Here is a 20,556-nt window from a genome sequence, read left to right as displayed (position 1 = left end):
AAATAAGTGCAATAATTTCTGTATATGCTATTTCCTTTGAGCTGTAGTAGAGTAATTTAATGTTCATATGCCATGTTGTCACTTCCATACCCATCACAAACATCTGCTTTCTTCAAAAAGAAAAGAGGATATCCAAGGTGAACATTGCAATTTAAATTATCTTCAGAACTCTCAAGAAACAGAGTTTAAAAGTAGAAGAAACCTCCATAAGAAAAAAAACCTCTGTTGTACAGGTCCCATCACAGAAATGCAGTTCTATCCAGATGCCCCACAAAGGCAAATCTTTCCTGAAGAGCTAAATATGCATTCTACAGGACCACTTGTAAAGGTTATAGGAACATCACAAAATACACACTTTGTCAATAATACAAGAAAAACTTGCAAGAATCCTAGTCCTCTCATCCTTAAAAACAGAGTTAATCAAAATCCTAAACCAGAACACATACTCTCTGGAGAAGCCAATGTAATAATTTCCTGGGATTTTCATTTTGAAATTCAAAAAGATGCTGAAGTTCATCATTAAGGCTACTAATATCAATTGATGACTTTGCAATTAAGGATGCTTTGACCTGTCATGAGTCTGACCAGCCCACAGAATTAGTCACACTTGCTGTGAGGAGCATATACCAATGTGAACTACAGAGGTTACTTAGTCTATCAAAAGAAATGAAACAGGCCATCTGTGCTCTCATACCATATGTGGTACCAAGTTCTGTGTGTTATTACAACCAGACACAGTCTGTAACTTAGAATATGCCAATAATTCAACTATTGTCAACTTCTCCATGAATTAATTAACTTCATTAAACACTTAAGTAGTCATGCTATTAACCTAAAACAGAATTAGACTTGTTTAGTCTGTCTTAAAGGCAAAAGGTACAAGAAGCCAAGTATAGCCACAACAGTTAAGGTTTCAGAGGTATATACTAAAGGACTTACTGTGATAATTAGCCCTTTTTCCTGGAAATATTTAACCAGTGGGACTGCATTCTGCTTGAAATTCATTAGTCTTCTTTGAGTGGCTTTCAGGTTATCATCCGGTCTCCCTTGCTGTTCTGCACGCTTCAGTAACCTTTCTTTCAGCCTTTGACTGGAACATGCCAGAAACACCACCAAATCAGGGGTACAGATCTGTGGAAAGAGAAATTGAAGAAGTCTGATTAAGTTGATTATCCAGCACTACAGGACTCAGCAATTCCATTATTATGTGAGGCTCAGATGCGCTACGTTTATATAAGTTGGAACTTGACATAGTCATTAATTTTCTGTTGGGTTTTCACGAGAAGTTTGTAGGCTTAAGGAGGGGCTTGTTGATATTATGCGGAGGTTAAACTTGTTTCACCTCGTATGTAAGGAAGAAGTTTAATGAAAGAATTTTACCTCACAGCGTACCTTCTCTAGGCTATGTTTATCATTTGCATTACCAGAAGGCTCCCCTAGATAATTTTTTTTTAAAAGAGCAAAATAGAAATGTCTTATACTCTGCAGGAAAATGGCTGCATGGTTTCCATCTGAAAACTCTTTCAATAAGGTGGCATTTAAAATCCAGCAGCCACTATGAAGCTAACTGATGGCTAGGACCAGGTGAAAACAGACCTCTTCCAAGAGCCATGGTTTCTTACAACAATTTTTCTATTTTTCTAAATCTCACTAAAGCTTCAGTGCACTTTTCAAGAGGTTGGGTGGGGCAGCTAAAAGGATTTTTATTTCCCCTATCCTTTTTGGTCTGTGTGGTGAGCACTGCTATGTGTCACACCCATCCCTGCACTGCGGTTCAGGAAGTAAAGCCTTAGGGTAACAAGATAAAGAAAAATGTTTGAACTCTGGCTCTTTCCCAGTTAAATCTTCTTTGTAAGTTGCTTTCAAACATTTAAGGAGGAGATGGTGCTTGATAGGGGGAAAGCAATGGTAGACCCACTTTCTTAGGAATACTGCTAAGTGTTCACAGGCAATCTTCGGAGGTCACTACTGCTTAGTACATATGGTGGAAAAAACAGAAGTCATAGAATCTCCACACATCTTCTAAATACTTGCAGGGATGGTCACTCAACCATTTCCATGTTCCAATGCTTGACAATCCTTTCCATAAAACAATTTTTCTTAATATTCAATCTAGACCTCCCCTGGTGCAACCTGAGACTGTTTTCTCTCACCCTAAAGTCACTCAGACATTTGAATTCACAGGATTTAAAAAATGCAGCTACAAATGTATATTAAATTTATTAATAAGATCTGATTTTGTTCTTTCCTCCATCTGGTTGCTGCAAAGAAATCTACCTCTCCTTAAAGTTTTCACTAGCTTAGTGCTGTCTTTTAAAACATATTAGAATTCTTGGTAACAAGGATTTAAGATAAAAACAGACTGTTCAAGTTTTTATCTGATTACAGATTAGAAAGGATTTATTCATTCTCACATTCTCCCAAAGCCATTGCTGCTGCTTTACTTACCTGAATAAAAAAGTTCATACTTTGATTTTAACTAATATTAGCAAAACCAGTGGTTTCTTATTCTAGAAATGATATAATCTAGTTACAATGCAAATGCTGGTGAATGCTCAAGAATGTTAAACAGACATTTTTCTCATGATGTTTTCTATCTACAGAATAATTTTGTCTTTGTTCAGCTTGATGTGATGTAAATTTGACAGTCAAATTTGAGCTATAAGCCAGTATCACTAAATTATCTACATGTATTCTAACTACTACTGTGTAAAGAATAACTGATTTATATCTTCATGTTAATTATATAGTTGTTATAATATATTGTTGTTGAGGGCCAGAACAAACCAATTAAGCTTCTGAATACTCTCTGTGTCTTGGTCTCTCTACCCAAGGATGTTAAACTGCATAAAGACAACCGTATTTCTAGACTGAACAGTGAAAACTTCCCATGTGGACAATCTGGAAAATTAATAACTAAGTTTAAAAAAAAAAATCCTGCCTAAGATGAGTTTCTGTCATTTGAGAGAATACAACATGAAGTATGGTCTGGCCTTTTTACTGGCAGTCTGAGTACAGAAAGGTTCTTAGGAAGTCAAAAGAAGCTAATACAACTTCTCCAGCCTGAGGTGATGGTCATTAGCCTTTACAAACGAGATTGCTGATAGAATAGTATATGGATATGAGGAAGCAGAAAGTGGTGAAAAAGCAGAGCCATTTTCAAACAATAAAGTACAGTCTGAAAAGCACCACTAGAAAGATGGTGGCCTCTTTATCATTAAAGAAAATTAAATAGGATTTAAAAGAAAATCAAATTATTTTTTACACGCATTGTAGATGATTGGAGACATGAGCACACAAACTACTAAGATAATAGTTCTGGTAATTATTTATGAGTATCTATTAGATTTTGAAACAATTAACCTTATAACCTGTTTTTTTTTAATAACTGCCAGTGGGAGAGAAGCTCTCTCCTACCTCTATCACATGTACCTCAACGTCAACAAAACCAGAGTAACTTTCCCTTTCATTTTCAGACTATTGTAAATAGACAGTTATTCTGTCTGTTCATGGGATGAATTAAGTATGAAAGTTAATTTTACTACCACATTATAGCTTTAAGGCACATAATTATCCACATGAAAGACTATGGAAGTAAGTTTCTGTGTTAGACTTTCATGCAATATGAACATTATTAAAAGTAGCTCAGTTAAATTAAGGCTACTTCACTAGTAATAGAACAATAATGAGGAGTTTGGGAATTCAAAAAGCATACAGTACTAAAAAACCCAAATTATGACACAGATAGATTCTGAAAGAAAATGCTACAGATTTCAAAGCCTGTTAGTCATGGAACACTGTCTGATGAAAGGGAATGGCTGATGTACCTTGCAGCAGACTGAGCACAGAGACATCTCAAGTCCCTGTGTGGATATCCAGCTGATTGAAGCTTCCTAGCATACATTACACAGGGACTCAGAAACTACAACTGGCAATCAGGGATCTAGTAAAGCGGAGGACAAAAGGAGTTTATACAAGTGAGTAGTTTTATTTAGTACTTCCATTTCTGTGTATCCTAATACTAGTGGCAGAAAGATGGTGAGAAATCTTCAGATGTTCCAAGCCATAGCTGGCCTCACTTTCAATGCTCAGCACTTCAGGACAGCACCTACTCGGGCTGTGAGGTCATACCGGATCTCCTCGAGTGCAGGGCTGGAGCTTTTGTGTACCACAGGACTGCACATGGAGCATCAATCAAATCTCACAGACAGTACTTAGAATAAACAGAACAGTCATGAAATTATCAGCCCTGAAGGAAAAAGAGGGTCTCCCTCTGTCTCACACAAACACGAGAGTGCAGCTTACCACAATCAGTCTCAGTTCTCTAAAGAAACTGTGGCTGAGTAAGTGCAGTCCCACAGGAAGGAAAGGATCTGAATGCCACCATGGCTCCATCAGGTGTGAAAGTTCTCATCTGCTTTTAGTTCCCACAAACTGCACTGGCTGCAGAAGTCACTTACTGTTTAAGAAAATGGGAAAACACACCCTGGACTCCATTGCTTTCTTTTTTTTCTAATTGTAAAATGAGGATAATAACAAGGTATGACTTGGACAATTCATTAATTACGTTTAATTATTTCCTTTTGCTTTTGAAAATGGAAATTTCTCTACAGAATCTGAGTATTGTTGTTGTTGTTCTCAATTTTTTACAACAGCAATACAAAAGACACTATCAGAATCACAGGTACTAAGACTACCTTTTTTTCCGATACTGTGGGTTTTCTAATTTGAAATACATTTCACTCACAGAAATAAAATTTCAATGAAAACAATGTTTTAAAATTCTCAGGTCAAGAAGCCTAGTTTCAAATTAAGTATTGTCGGAAACATTTTTTGAAGTGTAAAAAAAAAAGTAATTCAAGAATATTTGAGGTAGGAATTCAAAACAGAATCTGATTATGTGATGTCTCTATGAATTCAACTTTTACCTGCAGAATACGCATCTTTATCATCAGAAAGTAGTTGAAAACCATTTAATAAACACAAGATGCATAAAAGGGTAACATCTCTGCTGTATGCATAGGCATACAGACCTAATAGAATTTAGTATTATTATTTCTCCTACATTCATTTACAACCTTTAGGATACACCCTTGAAATGCTATTGATACTTCACTCCTGTTTTCATGAACCACTTGCTTCCACTTACTTCAAGAGTACCTGCTGTAAGACATGCTTATAAATACTTTTAGCTGGAATGTAACAGGGTAGTGTAAATATACGAACATCTGGGATTACTTCTCTAGAAACATATCTATTCTCCTATGTAAATATGAGTAAAAATTGCTTTTTTTTCTAACAAAGGAGAAGGGTTTTTATGGCTCACTTGAAAAGAAACCTTTTTTCAAACTCAGAACTAAGTGTTGTTGAGTTTTATGGCTAGGGAATAAGTTTTGTTCTGAGACTCAGCTTGTAGAAAAGTTGTACAGAACCAACGCAGACAGAAGAGCTGGATTCCTTCATGCTGATTTCTCCCAGTACACACATCCTGTGCTTAAGGCAGAGGGTTTTATTCATGTCCAGCAATGCATGAGAGCTAGGACTGTGGGGCCCAGGGAAGTGAATTTGACTATTTACTAACTAGAACTCAGCCGAAGGGAGAATCTTTGCCTGTGGGAACAGACAGGTTTCTGTTATTCATTCTAAACGAAATGAAGAGCATATGGCATCAACTCAGAATAAAACTGGTGGGTACATCCTCTCATTTTTTAGAATAATATTTACTAGTAAGTAAATCCTACTCTCATTTGGTCTAAATCTCCTTCCTAAACTGGAACCAGATGTAAATTGAGAGTAATTTTATGCAAGTTGATGGTGTTATTGACATTAAGCAGTGTAAATGGAAAGATGCTCTCTTTTCTCTGGGGATATTTTCTACATCTCCTCTCGTTAGTGAGAATAGTGTGGTTGTTTGCTAGAAATTAGATGATTACACACTCTCTCATTATTCCTCATCAGGGAAAAGATAAAAATGCTCTGTTTCTTAATTCCTGGTATGTTCTAGTAGATACTCCTGAGAAAACTGACAGCTCATGAACATTTGCCATTAATTTAACAGTGCATTTTATTCTTGTTGGTAAAGGTTACTAGCAAGCTGGTTTATGTCCTTTGTATATGTGCTCTCCCTTGTAATTCCTTATTTGCTTTTTATAGTTCCATCTTTGCCGGGTTACTAGACTGCTTGCATAGTTTTTTCTTGTTTTAGAAGTGCAAAACTGTGAATCAGGTTGTCAAAGAATGAATCCTGCTGATAGAATTTTTTCTGGTAGCTTCTTTTGAACCATATTCATACTGCCCAGAAAATAAGTTTCCAGCAAATTGCCTAGAGTATGTAATTAGGCAGACTGGTGTCTTCGGGGACAGGTGATTCAGCTTTTCACCTGGGTCAGGCAGCTAACTAATAAAAATCCCTATCTGTTAACACTGATGCTAGTGATACAAAGAAGGGACTGAGCAGACCTCTGCTTCAGAACTGCTCAGCAGGCACCTCCATCCACTCTGAATTCAGAACATCAGGTTCTGTCCTGAGGACCACCAATGGATGAGCTCTCCCTTGGTTACTCTGACAAGCAGAGAAGAGCCCTTGCCCAGAAAGACTGAAAACCTGATGCCTAGGGTTGCTTACCCAGCAGAAAATTGAACCACTGCTTGTGTTGCTCTGGAGAGTGCTCCAGTTTCCAGGGGACAAGAGGATAATGGTAAGACCATTCCACAGGCCTCCTGGTCAGGCTTGGCTTTAAGAGAGCAATGTAAAACTCATAGGGAAAAGACAGTGAACCACAGCAAAGCAGACTGCTGATGTGGTAGTCCTTCCACTGCTCAGAGAGATCTCTGGATACATGTTCAGTAGGGGATTGTACCTGGATCAATGAAGTAGACATCAGGGAGAAGGGAGATAGAAGTTTAGAGGGAGATGAAATAAAGAAGACACATTGGCAATGATACAGAAACAATACCTTTACTGGAACAAAAACCTATTGCAAAAAACAGGTCCTTTTCCCTTAAGAAGCTTCACCACAAGGTTGCATTCACCTCCCTGGTTGTTCTGGAGGCCATGCTCTTGGCCGGGGACAGCATGTTTTCTGTGAGAAGCTCTTTGCAGAGCTGGACTTGGCAGTCAGACCCTCAGACAGCAGGCTACAAACACCTGTGTCAAGCTTGGAGGGCACTGCAGCCATCACTTCTGCTTGGAGGTCTAAGTGTCAGCCTTGGAGGAATAGTACTGCTGTCCTCGGCCTGTGAAAGTACCAAGGCATTTCTCACCATCCTATATTGTGCCACTTACACAGTTAGTTCTACTTTGTCACAGTTATTCTCATAATAATTTCCCTAAGGAATATGTCTGAGAGTTAAAAATTAGCTCAAGTTACAAGATGAGTAGTTATTCATTGGAGGTGAAGTGCATTTATGAATATTCCTAAGAGCATTTTAAACAAAGAATCAGATAAAATTTATGGCCTCTATTTATTATTTAAATTAAGATTTTACTCAAATAATGTCATGTCACACAGGCCATATAAGACAAAATATGTTTTTTATACAAAAAAAAAAACAAACATACAAAAAATATGTTTTTCATAATTTCTACAAAAATACTTTCCTCTTTATCAAGAAGTTAAATTATATTCATTAATGAACATCCACTGATTCTAATACCTGTTCTACATTTATTTCACCATTAAAAAAATTACAATTAATATATTTTAAGCAAACTACATCTGTACTTACTCTATTGATACTAACAAGGAAGGGAAGTTACACATGAATGACTGAAAGTGGGAGAAAAAAACAAACCAAAGCAGTAACTGAAATTAAGTGTAAAATACAGTTAATTGTTTCTCCCAGGAAGGATAAAAACCATGTGAGAGATTACACAGAAAGTCAAACTGCAGTTTCTTCACAAGCCATTGGAGTTCAATACACCAGGCAGAGGCATTTCATTACAGCATTGCAGGAGAGGAAGATATTTAACATGCTTCAGCATGCTGGGGCTGGAGGTGACTTGCTGAATTTCAACCTGACAGGTTAATGGTAAATAAACCATTTTCTCCTTGGCATTTTCAAATGTGTCCTTGAAACCTAAACACCTTTCTATTTGTACTCAGCAGAGATTATGGATACCTTAGAAATGTGTGGTTTAGGATAGCTTTATGCCTAGGCTCAAACTGAAAGGCTAAATATATCAGCATGAAATCTGCACTGCTAGGCAGAAGGATTTCAAACTGAGAAAAATGCAGAAATTGTCATATATTTAAAAGGAATATATAAACTGGAAGTCCTCCTTGATTTTAAGGCATTAAAACTCATGTTTTCATTTTTTCCCCACAACTATGACTGCTTGGAACTTCATAGCTTTATTAAAAGTACCCCTATCAAAAGTATTGGCAGGATTGACTCTGCTCTTTGGAATTAAGAAATGAGAGGGTCAGGACTTGGCAACAATCCAAGACTTCCAATAAGAGGAATTTACTCATTAAACTCAGTTTTCAAAGAGAAAAATGCAGGACTTTTTTCAACTTGGATAAAAAAATTCAAAGAAAACTGAGATAAACTCAAAGAATACTGCAGTGCTCCTGGCTGAGTTCTCCCAGGCTGCAAGAAGGCTACAATGAGCAGCTGAGCATTAAGAAATGAAACTGGTGTAAGTGACCAGAATGGCCAATGTGGTGCTGGCTGGTAAGCACTGCTGAAAATCTGAAAACATCATTGATGCCATCATAAAAACTTCTTTCCTGCTCAAAAGATACGGATGATAGGAACAGTGCTATTAACAAAACTCAGTAGAAAAGAAGGGGAGAAAACTTAAATTCAAATATAAAATTCCTGTGATGCGTAAAGTGCTTTCTAATGCACTTATTCCAGATTGACATTACTGCATGGAAGCAGTGTTTGTTACTTCTGGTTTCTAGATCTGAGCAGAAAGAGAAATACTGTGCATGCTGCAAATGATACATTGCTTTATTTTAGGCACTATAGTCACTGAGATGCAATGTGTTTTAATACAATTCTGCCTAGCAACATGTTGAGAACTTACTGTCCACACGGGAGTCTGGCAACATAATAAGGAAGAAATCATCATCTTTTAGCTATACCTATGTATGAGAATGTTAGCATAAGTTGGTTTGCTTTGACTAGTTTACTAAAAATAACATTTTTTTCCCAGAGAAAAGTTCAGCTTCTGGATTAGTCAAAGGGATAAAAATGTGCTGGTAGTACCAAGAGCAATTACAAGCAAAGTTTATCAAGCAGTTGTATATTTCTATAATAGAATGTTATGCAGGATAGGTCCTGTAACTACAGTTCAGACATAAAATAGCCATTTGATTTTTCCACAAGATAAAGACATTATGAAAGCTCAGTGTCGAGTTTTAGTAACAGCTACGTGAGCCATAAGACTGAAGGAATTAATTTAGCATAAGTAATTTGTTACATTAAAGATGACTGCAAACACAGCACAGTTAGATTTTACATGTGCTTTCAAGAGAAACCAGGGACCTCAGTTGTCTTTTTCCTGTTCCACTACTCCCCACAATTTATTTTTGGTATTACTACCTATACTCTTGGAGATTGTTTGTGTTTGTGTAAACAATGTTAAAGAATTTGTAAGTGTCATATAAATTTTTCTGCTGTTTTCAGGTACATAAGCGTGCAATGGTCTCAAAGGGACCATCTGTAGGAATAAGTATTTGCTCATGACAAAACTAGTGATAGCAATAAGAACTAATTCTAATTCAGAACTTCTTATCAACAGATCTCAGTGTTCTACAGGGGGTGTCTTTGTAAGAATCTGGAATGTGTACAATTTGACCATTTGCATTTTGTGGGACTTCACCATTTTCTTCAAAGGATGTTCCATTGCTAAATAGATCTAATTAAAATTGTCTTACTATTTAAACAAAACTTTCTTTGCTGAAATTTCAACTATTTTTCACCTTGTCACTTTTGGATAATGAGAACAATTCTGTTCTGCTCTTCTAAACACTGGTAGAAAGAAAGCTGTAACATTTCTCAGCTGTGGAAAACCCCCTATTATCTCTAATTGCAGACCTAGACAAATTATCACAACAGTTAATTACTGAATTCTCCACAACTCAATTGCACTTCGCATTGAGGAATCTCTGAGTGCCTGGAAAATGTTTGCACGCTTAATGTAAATAACCTGACATGCCATGGGTGACTGTCAGCCTCATTCTGTGAAGGATGATCGGTACCATGACTGCTGATAGTCCCTTTTCCTTAACACAAAACCTTCCACCAATGTGTGTAGCATTAGGGCTTATTAAACAGAGAATTTTAAAGAAACAACAAGTATATTCTATTTCTTTAAAATATAAATCCAAGATAAACCACTGAATATATCTCACTAGAGATGTTGATATAGGATGTTGAATGTTGAAATATGTGTATCTTTTGTACATTTATTTCCATGGCCTCAGGTATGTCAACTGCAATGAAAGATGAAAATGGAAGAGCCTAAAGAGACAGCCTATGCTCCTGTAAAAGGCCTGGGATTCCCTCTTTCCCATATATTTTTAGAACAGATAAGATTGAAAGGTTTTCCTACATGAAGTGCTCCTGGATTTTTTTAGAGACTTAGATAGTGATTTATCTTTCAGGCAGAATCAGGCCTTGAGGAGAATGATTTAGCAAATCCCAGTTGACTGAGAATGAAGGAACTCTCTGTGAATATAGTCAAGTGTTGTTTAACCGGTTTTCCTCTGTAGAAAGAGAATCTGAGCCTAGGATAACTTAATTCCTGTCACTTCCTCCAGTTTCATATCCCCCACTCTTTCATCAAAAACAACATCAGCACAAAATTATGACACCAAGAAATGGGCTTAAGTCACACTATCACACTGGAAAAAAAAAAAAAGACACAAGGAAATGATCGTAAAGTCTACATTTCTGCTGTTTGACTTCTAAAATAGTCAATCTTCCCTTTTGTTAATTATAAGGAGATAATAGCTGGCAGCCACTGCTATTTCCTGTAATAACTATTTTGTCTGTTTCCTTTAATTTCCTCAATTCAGTTTTCTAAATTTTGCCCAGAATAATACCTTATAAAGCACACTAATGAAATGCTTCATTAGCTGCTTTGTTTTGTTACTTCTGCCTTGGTAATGCCACTTAGAATTCGAAGTACAGAAACAGCAGTACACTAGCAATTGTGAAGGACTTTGAAACACTCTGCATGGAGGCATTCTAAGAATTCAGGTCTGAAACTGCAACCTCTTCTAGTGACCATAACTGTTATGTTAGCAGCACTTGATCAGAAAATGACATCAGCTGTTTGTTTTTCCACTCAATTAAAGTATTTTTAGATTCGTTTAAAATACACATGTGAAAACAACATGCCATTAGAACTCAGAAATACAGTTTTAGCTGACTAAACCTCAGAATTTTAGTTTATAATAACCAAAATGACCTAATTTTCTAAAAAAAGAGCATGCCTTCTGGTTTACAAAAACTTGCAAAGCATGGGTAGTTTTAACCTTTTTTTTATTCATCTTTTCAATGCACTGTAATAAACCTGATACTAAAAGCACTGTGAAGACATGCATTGCTTTAAGCATGTTTCTCTTAATGGAGATTATGTTGAACAAATAGATACGGGAATATAATATTTTTCCACTTTCTAAATCACTAAGATACAGAAAATATTCACTGTTAGACTTCACATGTTTTTCTTCTTCATCTTGAGAGGACTTTTGTTATGAGACAAGAGACTTGGATTACTGGTTATATTATCACATTGTCTTTTTACAAAATAGTCTGTCTTCAGGCAACAGAACACAATGTAACATAAATCTTTTGTGGACCTGTAATTATGTACTTGCAAAGATTTAAGGAGCAATGCTCTTTCTTGGAATCTGACCAATGATTTGAACAAGCTTAACTGTTGTAGAGCTATGTAAGTTATTTTAAGAATAAAAACAATCTCTTACTTGGTCCTCAAAGGAGATTGCCTGGGCAACATCTCTGGGAAATCCATCAATCACTATCCCCTCTTCATCAGGGATCTGCATTAATCTTTGCTTTATCTCAGTTATGGTTGTTTCCTTTAACAGAGAAAATAAGTTAGTTATTTAATATGGTGAAGGAAGTTTTCTTGATGGTGCACATTAATACAGCATGTATAAACCCTTGAAAGTAAATATTAACATAGGAAATGCTGTACCTGAGGGGCCAGTTCTCCAGTAGTAATTATTTTGGCAATTAGGCTCCATTTCCTATTGCTGCTTGTGCTGTGGATCTTCTTCCTTAACAATTCACCAACTGATATGTAGTTAAATCCATAACGTTCTGCTATTTTCAAACTCTGTGTTCCTTTACCACTTCCTGGGCCACCTAGTGTGAATTATAAGCAAAACATTAAATTAACCTTTCATCAGAAGCACCCAATCACATGTGAAATCTTTGCTATTGGCACCAATTTTCCAAGCATTATTAGAGTAAATCTTGCAGTTGCATGACCTGTTACCAACCATTAGAAATGTGTCTCATCTACCAGATCATAAACATAACAGTTTGTAAAATGAAATTTTAAAAAAAGAATACAAATCCACTTGCAAAATAAAAATAAGTAGTCTTTGAGGCTTGACCTCACTCTAAAGCTGTTCCTGGAATGGAGTTTTTCTTGATCCACAGTAGAGGAGCAGACAAATGAACTATTCCCTTCTTGAACTCTTTGAATCCAGAGATAGAGCCAGATAGTCTGAAGTGTACTCATGTCAGAAAGAATCATACTTGGTTAAATAAGCCAATTAAATCAATGGACTAGTCATGAAATGGAACTAATAAAATCTGCTCCTAAACATGCTTGCAAGAGCTTCTGAGGTTTCCTGATTTTAAAATACAAAAAACCCCCATTAAATAATCATCTGAGATGTTTCCATAGTGATTTGGTATAAGGACTTTTATTGAACCATGCAATACCAGCTTCTGGTATTGATGCTTGAAGCATCTGACAGTGAAGAAATTAGGTTCAGCTTGCTGGACAACTTGAAGAATAGAGAGACCCTTCAATATATATAGCACAGGCTGAGCGGGTATCAAAATCACAGAAAACAGCTACATTACATAGCAGGGAAAGCTGCAGGGAATGTCAGCTGGACAGCAGCAGCAAGAGTGCATGTAAAACAATCTGACCATGTCTGAACTAAAAGGACGTTATGATGTGATGAACAAAGAATCTCTAATCCAGTATGTAAGGCCAAGGAATTGTTTTGATAAAAATAAATGTTTATGTATAAAAAAGTGTATGGTACTGAACAGTACAACACAGCAAATCCAAACCAAATGTTTTGATAGTTCCCAATCCTAAGTAGCTATAGTTTGGGGAATTCTTTGTGAGAACACTGAATTTTATTTCAACAGACAAAGAATAAAGATTTTTTTAAAATACAAATTTTTTATGAATTTGAAAAATACAGTAATGCCATGAAAGTAAATCTGAATACACTGAGCTTCTTGTTAGTAATCATGTAACTCTTTTTATATTATCTGTATTATTCCCATAAATAGCTTTTAAGCATTTTTATAATCAATACAGTTCTGGTTGCAGGATAAGCTTTACAATATTTGTACATGTGTGCTTAGGGAGCTCTCTGTGTAACCAGGTTCCAACCTGCACCCCAGTATCACTGTCACAGAGCTTTCAGTGTCACCAGCAGTCACTTGGAGCTCTCTGTGCCCTGATGCTGCGATGCTGATGCTCCACCTGCCCTTTGGAACTAAGACCAGGAGCCATTTCAAGAGAGTGCACAGACAAATGTGCCTATTGTTATGGTGTTCCCATACCCTGCCCACAGTTTAGTTATGCCCCTGTGGAAAAAAAAGGTTTTATCATTATCCAATTAGTTTAAATAATGTTTCGACAAGCATTTATCTGTAACATCCAACTAGACAACACAGCTACAGATGTTCATAAAACACATGTTAAAAAATGAAAGAAAAACTGTATCTTATCTTACACAGTAAGATCACAACTGAAAAATACTTTTCTCTCATTCAGCTCACTTGCTGTTTCTGTTGTAAAAAGATGTAAGTTTCTCTCTTCTTTCAGCAGACTGCTTTAGGTTCTACAGCTATTCTTCCATTTCAGTAATTACAGGTGATCTAGATGTGCATAGTTTTTTCAGCTTGGACTGTTTCTTTCATAGACAGCTTAGCTATCCTCTTTGTTAGAATAAAGAATGTTCCCATTTTGTAGGTATGCAAGCGTCTGATACAGGAGGAATTGTCTTCTCCACTCAAGTGGCTATAAAGCACTTCTGCTCCAGTTCCCCCTGCCCCCTTTCATACTCAGCCTTCCCCATGACAAATGCATTTTACCAAACCTTACAAGTTTGAAACAGACTGTGTTGCACCCCAGCAATAATAAAAATGCAAACCATATATAGGTAATGTGCAGAAAATTAGAAACAGAAAAATTGGAAACAAGGAAAATAATGCTTGTGTTCCAACAAAGGTACAAAAGGTACCAGAAAACCAGAACGGATACTTGATAAAGCATCAGTCTGTAAAAGCATAAAATAGCTAAAACCCCCTGTTTGAAACAAGTAGATAGACTTGACACTCCTGTTAGGGAGAGCTTTGCTTTGCCAGTAAAGAAAAACAAACAAAAAATATAGTGTAGCTTGGCACTTCTGTTCTTTCAATTTGAATTGCAATCAGAAAATAGCTAATAAAGTATTTGGTTTAATATTCATAAACTTCTCACACATTTTGTTTTTGCCAATCCAAACACATCCCTTTATATCAAGATGGTATTATCTGTTTACAATCTGAGGGGAAACATTCAGGTAACAAAATAAGGGAAAAGCAATAGGACAAAATTACTTCCCATAGCAGATCGTAATTTATTCAACTTTATATCCATTCCTGACTCTTTGATAAATCACACTGACAAACTGTTCACAAGAAAGGAAAATCAATTTGCTTTTGTTTTTTGTTGTTTTCACTTATTCTGAGATACATTATTCAAGAAAACTATGATTATTTTACATATTTCTAGAAAATGTCTAGACTAGGGAACTAAAATTGTTTGCTAACAGGTTTCAAGTGAAGATTTGTATGCCCAAAAAGTGTTACTAAAGCAGCTGTTTCAATTTAATTTTGTTCACTATTTCAATTTTGGATATATTGTTGTAAATTCAGAATAAATTCATCTAATAATACAATTTCTGAAATACTTCTGACTTTAAAATCTAACTATGGACTAGATTTAACAAATCAATAGGCAGCTGCCTGCTGACAGCACTATATTTGATCTAGCCCTTACACTTTGATCTCAAAAGGAAAGCATAGCCTTTTAATATAAAGTAATATATTTTTTAAAGTGCAGCTTAAGAACATACTGAACTAAGGTGCTAATGACACCAGATAATCAATATTTTAAGATCTCTGAATTCAAGCTGCGTCAACAGTACAAATGTGTTTCTTAAAAGTATATTAGGATGCACATTTTTAAACATAATCTCATGTACTAGTGTTATAATGCCTTAGAAACTTGATTTTTCCAGTGATTCAGATGTGTGCCCTCCTGGCTGGTTCCATCTGATTTTTCTAAAATCCAGTCATATACTTACTATGTAGCTTTATAGCTTTATCTTTCACCAGAGGTCTCTTCTGCAAACCCAGAAAAAGAACAAAGCCCCCACCTCTATAAGTGAGTTCTCTTTAGCCCTGGAGCTACCTGGTTCATTATAAGGATGATAGATTTCATAAAGCAAAGAAGTTGTAAAAACCTTTATGGAAGCATTAGAAAGATCTTGGGCTAATCCATTAATAAAGAAAAGATCACTGAATATGCGAAGCAGAAGACAGGTCTCCATTTCAGTCCCCTAACAATGACTGGGACCAGTACCACCTGAGAAAGGCAGGATGATTAGTTATTACTAATTAGACAGAAATACATTACTTAACTGATTTTTTCCTTGTTGGCATTTTATGCAAACCGAAAATATGCAACACATTTTTTGTGTGCAATATGTCTTGAAATGAACAGTGTACTTTTATTCATTTTTTCTCTTTTATTCAGTTACTCTTTCCAATATGTGTTTTTATGTGCTTTCTCAATAGTAAGTTGAATTTCAGAGAAATTGTCTTGATACTGTACAAAAGTGGACAATAGCTGCTAAGCTGCATATAGTATTGTGTTTCTATCAGATCACACTGTAATAGATTCAGAGAAACTCAGTGGGAATATGAACCTGAAATAGCCTTTGTGGAATGTTTACAGTGTTCCCTATATAAATGGGAGAAAAGAAAAATCCATGTAAAATCCATGGTCTGTTAACTGCATGCTGGTGTTCAAGGATTTCACTTCAAATACACCCACACTCAGTTCCAGAGGTGAAAGCCAATCTCTCTTTATCTCGCCTAAATCAAACCTCCATTCATCACTCTACTGCAATTGAGCTACATAGATTTCGCTGCATTAAGAGCCTTCTGTGGTCACTGAAAAGGAGACAGTTATTCTCCTTTATGAAAAGGAAGGGTGGCTAATTAATTAAGATGAAAGAAAAGTATGTGTTATTTTTCCATCTAATTGCAATCTACACTTTCAGCAATACATAGAGAAATTTGCATGTTGAAATCTGTAATCCTTAAACAAAAGATTAAGAAAATTCAAATGCCTTGAGCAATTGCTTTGGCATACCACAGACACTTAAAAAAATGCCTGGTCTTCTGTTTTCAATCTATTCCAATATCTCATTTCTGAGAGCTGCTGGATGCAGAGCCTAGAGGACACGCTGTTCCTAGAGATTCCACTCTGTAGTACAGAGAAGACATTTCTGTTCCCTTTACTGCATATATTCTCTGTTATGGAAGCAGTATCTCTCTTTAATATGAATAAAGCTTTATAGACTAAAAATGTAATTCTCCATCACCTGGCACATGTGTTGTAACTCCTTAAACCATCCAGAGAATCAGAGAATTAGGCTTGATGGCAAAATTTCTAAAGACAACTGTCTAGATGATAAGGAAACTAATGCAAAGAACTTAAATTCAAGAACATAAAAAAATATTGATTTACACTTAACCTGCAGCTATTTTTTAATAACCTATGTTTGTCTGAGGCTGGAAAGTATGACCTGCTTAGAAAGGGCACTAAACAGCTCACAAGAGAGAACTTGGGGAGAGAGCACAGTTAACTATTGTGAACTGAGTGCTCACTCTCTGTGGAGTTGGAACAGGATTCATTTGCCAAATGGACCTGGGGATAACTTACCAATGCAATGAACTAGTGACTGTGTATTGTCACTCCAACTGGACATACCAATCATTTGACAAAGGTCTAAATATACAGGACAACAGCTCCCTATCACCTTTTTGAGATGACTTACACAATATTTTCAAATACCTTTTTTTGTGATCAGCTTTGAGTATATCTACTGAGTGTTTTAGTTCAATCTGGAGCATGCTTTGGAAGAGCAGTTTGGTTCACGTGGTGCTGCTGCCTTGAAATGCCTGAACCAGGTTTAGTTAAGATGAAATCAAACTGGCAGATGTGCTCATAAGAAAATCATGAGCTCTCCAGCTGCTAAGAGGCATCCAGTATACAGAATATGAATGCAGGTGCTCACTGCAACTCCTAAAATTCTTGCAGTTGGGATGCTATTCCCAGCATTAACAATTTCACACTCTTAATTGGCCTGGACCACTCGCTATGGCAGATGGAAAAATTGTATTTAGATTCATATAAGCATTCAATGTATTTGCAGTGCAAATCAAAAGGCCAAGTAGCAAACATAAAATCTTGTCAAAATGACTGCCTTCATACCTATGACAAGGATAATTTTTGGTCGAGGTCTTGCAGGGTCAAACACATCATACTCCTCAATTAGCTCAGCAGTTTCAGAGAGGTCAGTGTCACTTTCTATGGAAAACTGTTGGATGGGAGGCAGTCGGTCATAGCGTCGGTATGGGAAGTTAGAGTTATCAGGCATCACTGTAAAATAGTAAGATAAACTGGGAATTGTGGAAATAGACAGAAAACTCAAAATCTGTTCTGTACACAGATTTAAATAGGTATCATACATAAAGTATAAATATCTCATAATTTTACATTGTGTTTGCTGTTGCTATATTAAATATTTTTGGCCTCTATTTAATGGATTTATTACATCACAGCCACTCAGAGTCAGTTTTCTCTGGTGTTTCTTTACAAGCACAGCAAGTTTTCTGTGAACATCTGCCCATAGCACCCAGAGTTCAGCAGTGGCCTCTGAGAAGAAAAGCTTTATATTGTGCAGATGATCTCTACAATTAAGCAGGACTCTTTTAGTGATACATGTTGTACACAGAGACGGAGACAGTATTCTTGCTGATTAATTTAATGAAATGTTGGATGGCAAGGAAAAATAACTATGGCAACTGAAAGATGAGCTAATTACTCTTTGTTAACATTACAAATAAAATAATTACAGGTATTGGTATGACATCTGCTTAGATTTTATGAGGTGCACTTTTTTCTAAGAGTTTACAGTTTACATTTTATTTAGTAAATTAGCATACAGCTCCAATGTAAACTAGAAAAACCACGTAGTGTAACTGCACTGAGGTTGGTGTGTATGTCATTCATAAGGACCAACTGAAAATACAAGCCAAGTTCACTGTGTCAGATCTGCCCCTATCTTTGCAAGTGTTTTAGGTAGGATACAAGAAATCTCTCCACTGATGCGTTAAACATTTACACAGCAAACATCCATCATTTGGCTGGAAAGTGATCACAATTTCCTCTCCTGCATAGCATCCATTATGGCAGGAGAAAAACAAATTCCAAAAAGCAAGGAAACAGAATTCGTAACTCCTTTGCCTACAGAAAATCAGAATGAGGCATGATCTGCTATAGCAGTATGTCTAAAATAATTCAGTAGTGGATGTGAAACTATACACAGTTGAAGAAATAGAATAATTTTAAAATTTAATACATTACCATTCCTGAAAAAAGACCTCCGGGATTGTCCTCCATTGAGTGGAGGCAGGGTCTTCTTTTCTGGGCTGACAAAAGTGTCCCATTTCACTTTTTCTGGCCCTCCAAGCTCTTTTACTTTCTGCAAACAGCTTTCCAAATATTCAATTGGGTCATCGGGTTTGTAACACATTAATCCATTCAACAGACTCTGAAATGTAAGATCAGAAATATAGACTATAATGACAGACACCAGTAAAAAACAACCACCTTTACTTTTCCTTTTACTTTGCACAGAGAAACACCACATTCCTTGATATTCAGACTCTCCATTTCAAGACAATGTGTAAAAGTGAGGCCTGCAAAAAATCAAACTGTTTTGTTTTGCCAATGTAATAAAAATTACTCGGAAACAAAGCTCCTGGCTATGACTTTATAGTTGTCTGTTTGCACTGAAATAAAACCTGAAAATAGCAAAAAAACCCTCTACGTTTTTCTCACAGCTATCACTGGCAAGTATATGCAGAGCAATGTGCAAGCTAGAGAGCCCCAAAATTTACATAGTCTTTGTAGTCTTCGACATCACTAAAATGTATCTTTTCCTTAAAGACCACTGCACCCACAAGTGTATCCATATTCTTGTCAACACTTACACAAGCAATGAAAAGAGGATTTTTAAAAATCATGAGAAATACTCAGATATCATCTTGATCAGTACTGGGGGAAAAAAAACCCCACAACCCCAAAATTCATAGGAGCTTTCTGATTTAATTGATCACAGATTACAAGCCATTAAAAACCCCCTCTCTATGGTATTAATTCTTCACTCACTGTACTCATGAGCATTGTGGGGAGTGTGAAAGAAGGACTGCCAGGTCCTCTTCTGACACATTTCCTTGACAAAGTGATACATAAGTCATCATCTCACCTCTCCACAAGACTGCTGCATCCAACCTTCCCTTAACAATACATGTCTTTCAGGATGATTTCTCTTCTTTGTGCTTTTCCTAATTTTTGTATGAATAAACTTGAGGGTCATAGTTGGTATTAGTAAACATAAATAGCTCCAATTCAGGATTTGATTCGTTGTTATCTACAGTTTATAGAGTAATTGGTATTTACACACATTTGAGCTTATAAAATAGTATATAATTTCTATGCATCTGTACCCTTACTATACTACTTAGCAAGTAATGGTGTATTTTTGCAGAAGATATGCACCAATTTTTTAAAATCACTAGGTCAAGCTTTGAGCCTCAACACAAAACCAGTTTTGTCTGCATCTCTTGTTAAACCATTCACATTCTGTGTAATTAAAACATTAGCATGCTCCGTGTCCTGCAATTTTCAAATATATAGAAAAATGTCTAGCTTCAGCACAGACAACGGAAAATACGTGTGTGTGCATGTGTGTGTGTGTGTGGTATATACAGATGGCAGGATGTCTGATCCGGGGGGGCAAAAATCCACATTGCACAGAGAAGTAATTATCAGCCATTAGCAGCAGGTAACTTGTAGGAAGCTAAACAAAACCTCGCTGAACAGTTGCGGCTTTTTTCTTCCCCTGCCCGATGAAAGATGCCCCTCGCCAGCATTCCTCGGCGCTCCTTTGCCCTGCGGACACCCAAGTTCGCTCG

At 36.4% G+C, this 20,556-nt stretch overlaps 1 protein-coding gene across 1 annotated transcript in view; it reads right to left on the bottom strand.

Moving 5' to 3' along the window:
- Window positions 1–19,130, bottom strand: part of AK5 (adenylate kinase 5) — an 84,394-nt gene extending 65,264 nt beyond the window's left edge. Inside the window, exons 1-5 of the mRNA XM_017743577.1 lie at window positions 18,944–19,130; window positions 17,789–17,956; window positions 12,179–12,348; window positions 11,946–12,059; window positions 940–1,131 (exon numbers count right to left, since the gene is read on the bottom strand). Of these exons, the coding sequence (XP_017599066.1) occupies window positions 940–1,131; window positions 11,946–12,059; window positions 12,179–12,348; window positions 17,789–17,956; window positions 18,944–19,112 (813 nt within the window). The 5' untranslated portion in view covers window positions 19,113–19,130. The remainder of the gene's footprint in view (window positions 1–939; window positions 1,132–11,945; window positions 12,060–12,178; window positions 12,349–17,788; window positions 17,957–18,943) is intronic.
- Window positions 19,131–20,556: the final 1,426 nt, after the last annotated feature.

The sequence above is a fragment of the Corvus brachyrhynchos genome, unplaced genomic scaffold (assembly GCF_000691975.1).
Source record: "Corvus brachyrhynchos isolate BGI_N302 unplaced genomic scaffold, ASM69197v1 scaffold48, whole genome shotgun sequence".
In the NCBI taxonomy this organism is placed as follows: Eukaryota; Metazoa; Chordata; class Aves; order Passeriformes; family Corvidae; genus Corvus; species Corvus brachyrhynchos.
The sequence above is the reverse complement of the archived record's forward strand: the minus strand, read 5'-3'. Positions and strand labels throughout refer to the sequence as shown.